This window comes from Pseudophryne corroboree, chromosome 7 (genome assembly GCF_028390025.1).
Source record: "Pseudophryne corroboree isolate aPseCor3 chromosome 7, aPseCor3.hap2, whole genome shotgun sequence".
NCBI lineage: Eukaryota > Metazoa > Chordata > Amphibia > Anura > Myobatrachidae > Pseudophryne > Pseudophryne corroboree.
In genome coordinates, this window is record NC_086450.1 from 218,226,658 (window position 1) to 218,240,654 (window position 13,997).

At 39.5% G+C, this 13,997-nt stretch overlaps 1 protein-coding gene across 1 annotated transcript in view; it reads right to left on the reverse strand.

Moving 5' to 3' along the window:
• Positions 1 to 13,997, reverse strand: part of CNTNAP5 (contactin associated protein family member 5) — a 737,066-nt gene that overhangs the window by 63,305 nt on the left and 659,764 nt on the right. Inside the window, exon 20 of the mRNA XM_063933980.1 lies at positions 137 to 267. Coding sequence (XP_063790050.1) covers positions 137 to 267 — 131 coding nt within the window. The remainder of the gene's footprint in view (positions 1 to 136; positions 268 to 13,997) is intronic.

Here is a 13,997-nt window from a genome sequence, read left to right on the forward strand (position 1 = left end):
CCAAAGACACATGGACATCGTCTTTCTTTTTACACTACTAGAATAATGCTGAATCTGCCTCTTCATTACAAAATAATGCGACTACTATATTATGAGCAATACATTTTCTGTAAAACAATTTAACTTCTTTTACTACCTGGATGGTTATCTCTTTTCCTTCCCTACGTATCTTCACATGATGTATTCTTCGGTTGTCCAGTCTCTCTGAGTCGATTGTAAAAACATACTTTATTTCTTTGCCAAGTTTATATATTACTTGTAAACTACCTGGAAAACAGACAATGACCAGTTGTCAGTGGCTGAAAAATTTAAATTAGCAATATGTAAAAACACTTTCTGCCCTGAATCAATAGTATATTTTATTTATATGGCTTTATAAGGGTTCTACAGCATCATACAGAGGTATAGAACATAATTGTACAGTCAAATGACCTAATACAAGGGTAATCAAATAGTTCAGTAATAGATAAGAGCACAATTTATATATGTACGTAATTACAACCTGCAAATTAAATCATTATAATTATTATTTAACAAAATTAGTAAATTACTAGGAGTTAATAACGTAATCAGGTTTTTAGTTGGATAGGCCGAGAAGTCTCATAATTCCTATCAACAATTTTGTTTTATAAATATCCATGAAGTGCATTTATTTTCACGTAACCTCTTATATAAAGATTTTTATTTTAATATCAATTGTTTGGGGGATGTGTAACTGAAAAGCTCATGGGCGCATGTGTGAAAATTGTTGTACATAAAAAAAAGGGACATTGGCCATGATTACCAATTATATTCTGTCATTTACATTTCATCCCTTTAAGTCAATACATCATCCACTGGGATAAGGGCCCGTGATGACAAAAATATACCCACAGACAGTCTCTTGTATTCTTGTTTAGACACCTACTGTATGTACAAGTTTTTTTATTATCTTTTATTTATGTGGCACCACAAGGGGTCCATAGTGCTGTAAATAGGGTTAAGAACAAACAATATATGATAACGAACAAACTGTTACAGACAGATTCACAATTTTATATGTATATATAATTACATAAATAGAATAAAGTCTGCAATTTACATAATTACGCTGAGAGAAACAATAAGAGGGCCCTAAATGTGATCCTGTAGCTTGCATTCTTACGGATATGTTGTTAGAAAGTTTTAAACAAACATCTCTAGGAATAATACGCATCTAGGAAATTGCATAATGTATGAATAATAATAATAATAATAATAATAATGTGATTTACATAGCATAAATCACTTTAGATTGGTCCCCAGAGATTTATTATACTGTGCTTATAGTAATAGTATATGTTGGTGAACAACTGCAATATATTATATATATATATATATATATACTGTAAATATATATATATATATATATATAGGTATATATAGATATAGATATATATAGATATATATATTAACACCCAAGAAATCCCTTTTCAAAGACCGAAGTGTCTCTGGGTGAGGACATTAAAACCTGCAAAAGTGCTCTGTATTCTGAGATATATTGCAAATTGAATTTTCTTATGAGTGCAATGCACATTTACAGGAACAAATCTTGTTTTCAATTATTGAGCTCCATAATTACATGTCTGCAGAGTGATTTATGTTCTCCTGTGATTTTCATGTGTGTAGATTAATAATTTAGGATAATAGTAAAAACATAACAATTATCTAGTTACTGAATTAGTTTCCCTTTCTTGTTGCAGTAGAAATAAATAGCTGATTGTCTCATTTGCAGACAGTATTAGTACATGGATATTTAAAATTACAGACTACAGTGAAATATTTTGTGTTGTATAGTGCTTTTAATTAATTTACTTCTGAGATATTTACATTTATTTCGCAGATGAGGTGGCCATGCTTTGGAGATCTAATTATATTTTACAGTTTATGTGAGATTTGTAATTCCTTGTTCTTGTTTTGTATTAGTTTAGGTTTGTTTTATTTTCACTTAGCCTCTATATGTGTACTGTGCTTTTGAAATAGTTTCTGGTACTTCATGTGCGCTAAACATAATAATGCATCATGTAATATATCATAAATGTACATGATTCTATAGTAACATTATGAAAATGTCATAGTAAAGAGTTTCTCTCATGCAGTTTCCATAACAAAAAAAAGATAACATATATTAGTGTGAGTAAAAGCCCTACATTAATTGCAATTTACAGTTGTTTACACGGATGCCGGTTGTTGGGATCCCAGCGGTCAGGATACAGCCACCGGAATCCTGACAGCTGGCAATGCTGAGAGCCGGAATCCTTGTGCACAGGGGCTACTCTCACTTGTAGGTGTCCACAGCACCCATAGAGTGGGAATAGAACCTGCAGTGCAGCGAGCCACCGAGCCCTCAGCGTGGAGAGCCTGCAAGGGGACTCTTTGCACTCACCCCACTTCCAGCATTCTGGCAGGAAGGATGCCACTGTCGGGATTTTGAAAGCAGGCATCCCGTCCACTGTGAATATGTATGTGTTCCGTTTACACTTAACATTCTTGAGAAGACTAGTTATTAAATGTTGCCGCTCACTCTCTAACTTGTACTTACTAATATATTGCACAGTAAACATTTACATGTCCTTTTGGTGTGGGCTGAGGCTCTAGTGACACTAATCCCATATGATCATTCATAATAAATGAGGCTTTGTGAGATGCTATTTCAGAACATGGGATGGCAAATTTTCATTATTATTCAGGAAAAAGAAGCACTTTGTATTTTTGATAATTGGATGTTCCTAACATGTAAATGTATAGCATCTTGCTTGTGCTTTTATGCAGATAATGATGATAATGCTTACTTGACTGTTCCCAGTTTTAGTTGGCACTGCCTTTGAGAGCGTTATCATTTACATTTTGTTTCAAGTTCTCATTCTAGAAAGATTCACAAGATTCACCAGGATTGGTGGTATTTAATATGTACAAATATATAAATACAAAGTAACCTGAAGGTGCTATAATGATGTAAATAGGAGTACTAGGGTGGTCATTCCGAGTTGTTTGCTAGGTGCATTTGTTCGCAGCGATCTGGCAAAAAAAAAACAGCACTTCTGTGCATGCGTATGCGACGCAATGCGCACGCACGAAGTACGGGTACAACAAACAAAGTATTTTCACACAGGGTCTAGCGAAGCATTTCAGTCGCACTGGCTGCCGCAGAGTAATTGGCATGAAGTGGGCGTTTCTGGGTGTCAACTGACCGTTTTCAGGGAGTGTTCGAAAAAATGCAGGCATGCCAGGGAAAACGCAGGCATGGCTGGGTGAACGCAGGGCAGGTTTGTGACGTCAAATCCAGAACTGAATGGTCTGAAGTGATCGCAAGCACTGAGTAGGTTTTGAGCTACTCTGAAACTGCACACATTTTTTTTGCTGGCGCTCTGCGATCCTTTTGTTCACACTTCTGCTAAGCTTCATTACACTTCTAGTGGGCGGCGGCATAGCGTTTGCATTGCTGCTAAAAACTGCTAGCGAGCGATCAACTCGGAATGACCACCTAAGTCTCTCTTGGAAGCTGATGTTAGTGTCTCAGTTGAAACCATCCATTTCAGTCCTCATGAAAAATCCAATACATTAAGCGCCCATAAAAGCCAATGCATTTCGTCCGTAGAGTTGGACTTCTTCAGGTGTACAATTCATAAAAAAATATATGAGCTGGTATATACAAATTCAGGTAGTTAGATGTTCACTGTTTAAACAATGACACTAATTAATGTAATGTATAATCCAAAAATGTGGTTAGATATACACCAATCTAAAAGATTAGTTTTCTCACTGGCTGTTCAGAAATGCTAAATAGTGTGATAAACTAGCAAATAATTAAAAATCCAATAGTGCATCACATGAAGTTACTGTTTCTCAAGCAGCAATGACATTTCCATGAGGACTGAAACGGATAGCTGCAACTGAGACACTAACATCAGCTTCAAGAAAGGCATTGTACTCCTATTTTCAGCATTATAGTGCCCTCTGGTTTCTTTGTATCAGCGCAACATATTGGCTAATTTTATTGTTATGTATAAATTATATGCATAAAATGTATAAATATGTATACCAAAGCATTGGTATGTCTTTGTCATGATTAGCAAGTACACAAATGTTTTCCTCATATGATGAGTTCACCCTAATAACTTTTCATAATGAGTTCATATAATAAATGCCTACAGAAATCTCCAGCTCACAAGTAGATAGGTTAAAATAACAGCCAGAAATATTAAATCAAAGCCCTCAGAAACATTTCTCTCTCATACATGTCTGAGATATTCTCCTTCTCACCTTCCTAGATTTACCCTGATCTGACTACCTCTCTGATTAGCATCATCTCTACTTGTAGAACTCATTACTCAGCCTAACCAGACCCTCTCCCAGCCTTCAGTATTTTAAACTCTCTCTCTCACTCTCTCAAAACTCACCTCTGCACTATAGCCTGCCCCACAGGTAGGGTTACCACCTCATCCCTTTAATTCTGGACACATATTAATTACACAGGTTCTATGGCTGATTAAAACCATGTGAAATGAAGTCTTGAAGTCAGCCAGCCACAGAACCTGTGTAATTAATATGTGTCCAGAAATAAAGGGATGAGGTATCTCTACCCACAGGGCCTGAGGGGGGGGGGAGTCGGGGATTAGGCAACACCCAGGTGGGGTTAGGGTTAGGCTGCAGAGGGGTGTTAAGGTTAGTCACCACTGGAGGGAGGTTAGGTGCAGGCTCTAAGGGAGGAGGATTAGGGTTATGCTGTGAGGAAGGGGGGGTTAGGTTTAGGCACCACTAGGGGGAGGTTAGGATCAGGCACTAAGGGAGGAGATTAGGGTAAGGCTGGGGAAAGGGAGGGTTAGGGGGTAGGGGAGAGGGGGTAATATACTAACCTCGCCCCGTCAGGATTTCAAAAATTGGGATGCCAATGTTGGTATTATGATCACCGGCATCCCGTCAGCCAGTGAACCATACTAAACTCTATTTAACACATACTGTACTGTATGTTGTGGTGGGAATATTTATACATTATGCTATTTATTAACATCAACAGCATATCATATTGATAATTAGTTTGGTAGGGCCCCCACTACTTAGTTGCCCTGGGGCCCCACAAACCTTAATCTGGCCCTATGCAAAGCCAATTAGCTCTAGCTACCTCTGCACTGCACTCTCCCATTAAACTGGAGGCTATGAAGAGCTGAACCCTCACTTGCTTCCCTATGTCTGATGTCTGCAACATCTCCATAAAGCTCCTAAGTCATTGTTCTGTTATGTAGTATTGGTTAAATCCTTTGTTCAGCTTTGCAGAGTATTGATACAATAAATGTGGATTAGTAATATTGTATATATGTTCCAGACGATAGCAGAAAAGTTAACTGTATACTACATTCAAATGATACTCCTGAAAACAGGAGTATTTTCATTTGCATCTCTCTCTACATTCAGTGAACTTTTCCTATGTGAGACCTCCCCATTAGAGCCCAGTCATGCCTCTTCAGCTGTAAGTGTAGAAACAATTGAAATACGTACAACTCTGTATCACTTGTACTTTCATGCACTAAGCTCAGGAGCATGCACAGTGCCAAACATGCAACATACACTCCTCCAACGTGCGGTTTCACTTAAATGTGGATCTTAATCGAGCAAATGAAACAATCAGATGTGACAAAACTGCTCATTGAGACTGCATTGATTAATTTGATGTGCGACACTTATACATCTGCATGCAAATGACTCTGATCTGTATATGAGCTGCTACGATGCAGCAGCCATGGCTTTTATTTTATTTCAGACTTCATGTTTTATCTGCGACTTTGTACATATTTAAACTAATTCCAGCTGTCCAGTGAAAGTCACAGCCCAGCATCTTTGGTACAGGCTGAGGGGGAGATGTACTAAGCAGTGATAAGTGTAGACGTGAGCCAGTGGAGAAGTTGCCCTTGGCAACCAATCAGCTGCTCTGTATCCTTTTATAGTATGCAATTTATAAATGTTATGTCAATGCTGATTGGTTGCCATGGGCAACTTATCCACTGGCTCACTTGTCCACTTTTATCACTGCTTAGTACATCTCCCCCTTAGTGGTGTTTCGCTGCATCAGTGGTGTCAATAAGCAGAAGCGTCACTAATGATGGTGACGCTCAAAGTGGAAAGATACCTGAAGAGAAATGCATTGTTGCATGCGACGGCAAAATGGGTGTGGCCTTGCTTGTAGTGGGTGTGGCCTCACAGGTTGGGGGCATAGCTTTGCGGTCCTGTTTAGTCTCTCCAGGGGTCACGGGGATGTGGGCTGCTGGAGACCAGTGTGAGTGCAGTGTCGGCTTCTACACAGTGACAGGAGCCGGGTGCTGCACATAATGTCACAGTGCAGCACCCGGCTCCTGTCACTGAAGAGGAGTGGGAACTTTAGTATCACCCCTCAGAAGATAACACCAAGGTGCGGACCGCACCCCGCGTACCACCATTGTGACGCCATTACCAATAAGACACAAATTTAAACAACAAGTCGTTACCCTATGCCCTGTGCAGCTCACTCATGCCAGGCAACTCGCGCTGCATGGCATATTGAGGCTTGCTATATGAGGACACATCTGCACATTACACTGCGCACGAGTCACTAGATTTTCTATGTTTTTCTCCAGAAGTCTGCAATGGGACTTTCTCGCCCTCGTCCCTTGCAACTGTTGTATAACTTTACTCCCACAGCGCCTCAAGTCATCTAATTATCCTTCAATAGAAGAATACAGAACTTTGAAATATAATTACATTTCCATCAGACATTGTATGTCACAACATTTCTATTTAATTTTTTATCAACCATATCGGAAATGTACTTTTTATAATAATAATAATAATAATAATAATAATACTGTTTTCAGAAAAGCAGTAGCTATACATTTTGCAAATATCTCATAGCAACCAGCACATTCTTATAGAAATGTTGTACAGTACATTCTGTATCTATAAGGACACGGAGACACATTACAGGTGTTTTTAGCTGTGTCTGAGCTCAGTTCCATTTACCCAGCAGTGAACTAATTGCAGACGAAGCGTAAAACAGATCATTGATCCATACACTGAATGGAGAGCAAGTGCATATTGACATTATTGAACAAGCAGACAATGGACAGAAAAATTAGTACATATTCCTCGGCTGTGACTCACATTCTCTTAGAACAATGTGGGCATAATTGTAGTAATCTAATGCCTCATTATAGCTTTACTACATGTGCCTGATGATAGAGATGGATTAGACTTCATTGCATAGTCTGGCACATTTTCTCAGATTTCACAGACTACTACAATATGTCTCCTTTACAACTTTATTTTTCGGTTCTTCAAATTATGATCTAATGATAAGTTACAGAGATAAATGTGAGCCAAGTTCCACAAATCATTTTTAGAGATTTGTGATTTCTATGTATTGATCCTATACCTGTTTCTGACCTACCATGAAAGTTGTACATCCTGACGTTCACTGCCCGTTACCATGGATGCTGTTTTTATTTTGTTTAATTATTATTTTACACTGCCTAGATTACTGACCACATATGTGTATCCTAAGAGATTGGTATTTTTGCAAACATTCATGATATCAACATGGGAATGTGGACTTTGTTGTAATGTCGATATGCTTGGTATGATGACATTGATAATTTTGACACTGATGAAATGCTTACATGATTAGAATGTCATTGACATGTTCCTGGTGGACTAGTGGTGACTTACCTGTTTTGGCATGTCTGGTGGCTCCAGAGGTGTCTTCTGGACCTGGTGGTCAACTGATGAGGACTTCCAGCTGTTCCTGTAGTGGTTTGTATCAGTAACTCCTAACTCTCCCCCTCCAGTTTAACCCTAACCATCCCTCTGGGTTTAGTATGAAATACCTACAATCAAAATTCCAATGGTCAAAATACCAACAACAACTGACCGACGGTCAAAATCCTGACAAGGTCGAAATACCGACATTTAAAATACAGACAAGGTCAAATACTGACATTTAAAATGTAAACAGGTCAAAAAGTTGACAAGTTTCTCATAGTTTTTGTGTGTGTATGTCGACATACTGTAGGTCAACATGGACACTGTATAAGTTTACCACATCCCCTTGCAAAGCTTGCTTCGCTTGCCATGCTTCGTGCACAGTATTATTTCCCCCCTCCAGGTCCACTGGGAAGGTAAAGTATGAACAAGTCGGTTTCAGTGAAAAAAAATCAGAAAAAACCTGTGTCAACTTTTTGACCTGTTGACATTTTAAATTTCAGTATTTTGACCTTGTCTGTATTTTAAATGTGGGTATTTTGTCCATGTCGGGATTTTGACCATTGGTCAATGGTCGTCAGTATTTTGACCCTCTGGATTTTGATTGTAGGTAAATTGACCGCATCCCCTCCCACTAGTGCCTAACATTAATATCCCATACTAACACTATCCCTCTATTGCCGGAGCCTAACCCTCGCTCTCTGCAGAATGTCAATATTTCATTGTCAACAGTGTGCATATGTCGACATTCTGCAGATGTGGACAGGTTGCATGTTGACATTTAAAAAATGTTGACATCAACTTTCAGCATTGTTGTGTCAACATTATGTTTATCGACATTATAACTGCAACCCTATGATAAGCATCCTTATTATGCCCTTTAGGACTTTTCCACCTGTGTCTGGAGGATCATACAAAGGGAGTAGTACTCCTTGCAGTACCTAGTGCAATTTGTATTCCCAGATGCCCCCATAGCTTCAAGGTAGAACTTTTTCAAACTGATAATTAAAGACATAAAGAAGTATGGATCAATTTATTTGTATTCAAATAAACTACTTATACATTGATAGTATTCAAATGCCAACAAATCTATTTACCTCAATGTGTTTCAATAAGATCAACAGTCCTTATTTTTGTGCCCCAAATATGCATTTTTCCCTTATTTAATTAGCACTCCTTGAAAGTATAATTGTAAATTAATACATTTCCTCCTATAAATAGAACAATCAAGAACTTTAATGGGGCAATATGCAAAATGATATTTGTTAGTACACTGATAGACTAATGTTTCTAAGGGTTACAGTACATTTGCTAAATTGCAGGTTTATAGAAGTGGAGATGTTGCCCATAGCAACCAATCAGATTCTGCTATTATCTTCTAGTTAAATAAGTAGAATCTTATTGTTTGCTATGGGCAACATCTCCACTACTATATAACTGCACTTTAGTAAATACTTTATACAGTACTCCTACATTTTAGAATGATTTAAAAATATTTAAAGTGGAACCAATTAAATATTTTTAGATGTTTGAAAACATCATATAAAAGACACATTATATTATACGCTATTCAAGCAAAATGATAAAAGTGGACAATATGGGTTTTATATTTTCCTCATGTGACCAAAAGCTTCCATGATGATCCCTATCTCAATTAGGTCTGTTAAATGGATTGCACTATGCGGGTCATTCTGACCTGATTGCACACTGTCGTTCATCGCAGCGCAGCGATCAGGTCAGAAGTGCGCATGCGCCGGTGCCGCAATGTGCCGGGGCATGGCTGAGAGCCGATGGCTGTCGTTGTCTAGCAATCGCCTCTGCCTGATTGACAGGCAGAGGCAGTCGCTGGGTGGGAGGGGGCGGCAAGGCGGCGTTTGGCCACCAATTTGTGGGTGCGGTCTGGCCAATGCAGGCATGGCCGGACCATGTGGGGGGCGGGCTGCAGTGGCTGCGTGACATCACACGCAGCCACTGCAACCCGGGCAGCGATGAGTAGCTCCCGGCCAGCACACAAAAGCTGCACTGGCCAATAGCTACTCCTGAAGTGCAAAAGCATCGCTGCTGTGCAATGCTTTTGCACTTCTGGGGGAGGGGGGGGGGGGGCTGACATGCGGGGCGGACTAGCCCTGTGCTGGGCGTCCCCCCGCATGTCAGTGTGCCTGATCGTAGCCCTGCAAAATTTTGTAGGTCTATGATCAGGTCTGAATTAGGCCCTATGACCAACATTTTTTCAGTTATATGGCACTATTTAGTGAGCAACTTCTCATTTGTTTTATATAGAACTGCTTAAGCAACCCAAGAAAAATACAGTTTAACAGACTCTGCTTATAGCAGTTTAAAAATAGTGATTTGTTTAATTTTCTACAGTAAATAAAAATAAACATTGTCTGAGCTTTGGATAATTGTACACAAGATTTGTATTACCAAAATTATATTTTGTGTAAAATGCTAAAACACACATGCATCAGATACCATGTTAGAGGATATTTATGTACACCAATTATATTTAGAAAGCACTGAAGAATATCTTGTCTTTTTTCAAAAGGAATCAAAATTGTTTTCTGTATGAAATCTTATACCTTGGGCAATACAATCAAATGACCTCATCTCCAGAACAAAGTAATATATATTGAATAGCAATATGAGTAACCAAACAAATAATGTAACAGTCACAATTGGACTCTGGGGTGTAGACACTTGTCCCATCTGTCTCCTGTATCGACTCTAGGGGAATGAAACGTTTTAAGCTACTAGCAACTAATTAATATTTATTTTTTGTGCTGCAGCCTAAATTGTCTTTTTAGATCAGAGCCATTAGTAATGATATTAGGACAAAATCATAGAAAAATTCCTCTTAGATTATATAGAAAGAGCCAAGTAAATTTATGAAAAACTGCAATGTTAGGTAACAAAGGCAATGCTGGACAACCAATATACAATGCAGTCTAGTCTGCTCAGCATACAATATAACCCCACCTGCCCAGTGAACATTGTACAGTAGCTCTCAGCCAGGCTGTACTGTACAATGTAGACGGGGGGCTATACACTTTAGTCCATTCTGATCACTATGCAATGCAAAACCATCTTGACAATAAACCACAATGCTAGGGGTTGGGTATGGCTGACCAGCGCTGGGGATCCCCCCTACCGACCATGGGATCCTGGCAGCAGAACTAAGCCCCTTACGGCTCACTGCGCTTGCCATGCTACAGGCTCGGTGGCAAGCTGTACTCATCACAGGTTCTATTCCCACTCTATGAGTGTCGTGGACAACCACGAGTGGGAATAGTCCCTGCTAGTCGGCTTGCCAACTGTCGAGCTTTAGAGGGGTCAGGATGTAGCCGTCTGTATTGTGACCGGTGGTCTCCTGACCACCAGTCACGTAACTACATCCCATACTCCCAATCTGATCAGTATACAATGCAAACAAACACAGAGGAACCTGCTTAAATCAATCTGGCTATACTTTTCAGGTACATGAAAGGGAGGCGTCATACCAAACAAAAAACAGAGAGAGGGATTGTCCCCCAGGTGTCCTCCAGTACATTAAAATGTACCAGCAATAATAGTTGAAAAACTATATGGTAATAGAAATTGAGAGATATTTGTTGCATGCATTTGCAAATACATGGTAAACCACCGGGCCAACTTCAATTTTTCTCTTATATCAGCAGCCCCTACAATGCATAACAGTACCCACTCTGGGCCATGTAATTGTCTATTGTAAGTCCTCATTATAAAGGCATATACAGAAATGCATGCAACAAATATCTCTGAATTTCTATTACCATATGGTTTTTCAAGTATTGTTGCTGGTACAATTTAGTGTGCTGGGAGACACCTGGGGGACAATCCCCTACCCTGTTTTTTGTTGAGTATATTATGTAGCCTGGTCTGATAAGTATACAACACAAACTCATCTCACAAGTAAACAATGTAGCCTCTGATCTCACCAATATACAGTACAATGCAGCCTAGACTAGTATGTATACAATGCAACCGTGCAAACGTAATCTTCCAAATGGATGGTCCATGGATGTTAATACCAATGGGTCAGTAATTATGTCAATTGGATGTCATCTTGTGATCAGAAATAAGTAGCCAACTAAATAGATGTCAGCAAGAGCAGTGTAGATAAATTATTCTATTCATCATTTCCTTGAGCCCCAAGTCACCTATAATTATTATTCAACAGGAAACACAGACTTTTTTTTTACTGAATTTCTCCATTAAATAAAACAGAATATCGCAAAATTACCTTCTTGTTTCTAGAACTATAAATACTAAAGTTACCCTAATGTATTGTGGACAAGTAAAAGAAAAAAAAACATAATTTTCTAGCTCTAAAATCATGTAATATCCCTTTTTCTGTCTGTTACATTGATGGTGAATCTGAGTGCTTGGTCATGAATTGTCTTCCTTTGTTTTTGACAGAAGGGGTCTCAATTCTTTATTCTTTACCTTAGGAACTATTGATTCCAATAACAGCAGCACATTTTAGGTTATTCTGCTATAGACTAAGTATATTCTTTTTTGCACAATATTCTCTTTACAAGCTAGTAAACCGTGGAAATGTATTCATTCTGCGCTTGCAACATCCAGCCTGGCAAAATCACTTACAAAGACTTTGTGAGAACAAATTCACGAGTAACACAGCAGCTGCTTTGCATATTTTTGTGGTTCTAGAAAAAAATCCTGCGTGAATATAACAAAATGCTAATGCAAACAGTGATGTTGTTTTAGGGTAAAAGTCTTCTTATTATCATGTCTGTCTGATACCCCTCCATACATGGTATGATGTGGGGGTGAAATGACTTAAATTACATTGTGTATAATCTGTCTGAGTGACAGCATATTATTACTTCTGTGCTAAATACATATCATAAATCATCTATGTCTACTCCCGCTGTCATTTAATGATCAGAGACAGAACACTACATAATTGGGCTACATATTAAATTGTGTGTGTGTGTGTGTGTGTGTGTGTGTGTGTGTGTGTGTGTGTGTGTGTGTGTGTGGGGGGGGGGGGTGATCCATCCTTCATGTGGTCAGTGGTGCCCTCTCTGCTCTTCTGAGCAAAGATGGGCATTGAACACTGGTGGCTTACATGTTCTGAGGTTGATGCTTGATGTTTTTTAGTGGTTTCTCCATCAATGGTAAGAAGGGTCATCACTATTTCCCACTATTGAAGACCTTCTCACTACACCTTCCAATCCCCAGATAGACTGGCAACACAACAACAAATAAACAGCAGATGATGTTTTCATCCATAAACATTGATGTTTTTAAGGGTAAACTCATAGATGTTAAGTGGCCACATGTGGATACGCGTTGGGTATGGAATGTCAGTGGTCGGGATGCCGTCAGTCAGCAAACCGATGCCGGGATCCCAGCCATGAGAATGCCAGCAGGGGGGCGAATGCAATAAAGCTGCAGGCTCATTTTATTCCCACTCTATGGGTGTCATGGACACCCACGAGTAGGAACAGCACCCGAGAGTCCGGCTGGTAGCATTGTCATTGGTCGGGATTTCAGCGTCGGTATCCTGACCGCCGGGATCCCGACTGCCAGCAATGTAACTACATCCCTGTGTATACATCAATGGTCATGTACCAATGGTAACATCAATGTCCTGCCCTTACGTATTTACTTATGAGCAAACTTGTCTTGATTTCACTTTGTTTGACCTTATTTGATAGTGATTGCAGGCAGTGGTGGCTCTATACCCATTGAAGAGCTGTGGCAACTTTCTCACCTTTGGACCCCACAGTCACTACAGCCCCCTACATGTCATGTCAAATGTGTCTTCTCTTACATTACTTGTTTTTTGGTTTTATTTTGTTTGACTCCTAAAAACAATACCTATCAGGTAAGTAAAGACAGTTTGCCAATCAGTTTCTTCGGTAACAGAACCCATTTTAAATTATATTGTAGTAAATACTGGGAGACAGAACATTTCTCATAAGTGGTACAGTTCCTGCAGGAAGGATCATGTCGTTCTGTTAGTTGGATGGGAAGAGGCATTTCTGTAAATACAGTATAATTATTTTCTAATCCTTAATTTTTTTCTGGCACTCCTAATGTGTCTCCTGACCGCCGGTCACCTTACCGACGCCGGGATCCTGGCAGCATACCGACGCCGGGATCCCGGCGGGGAAGGGCGAGTGCAGCAAGCCCCTTGCGGGCTCGCTCCGCTCGCCACGCTGCGGGCTCGGTAGCGACCTGCGGTCGCCACGGGTTCTATTCCCACT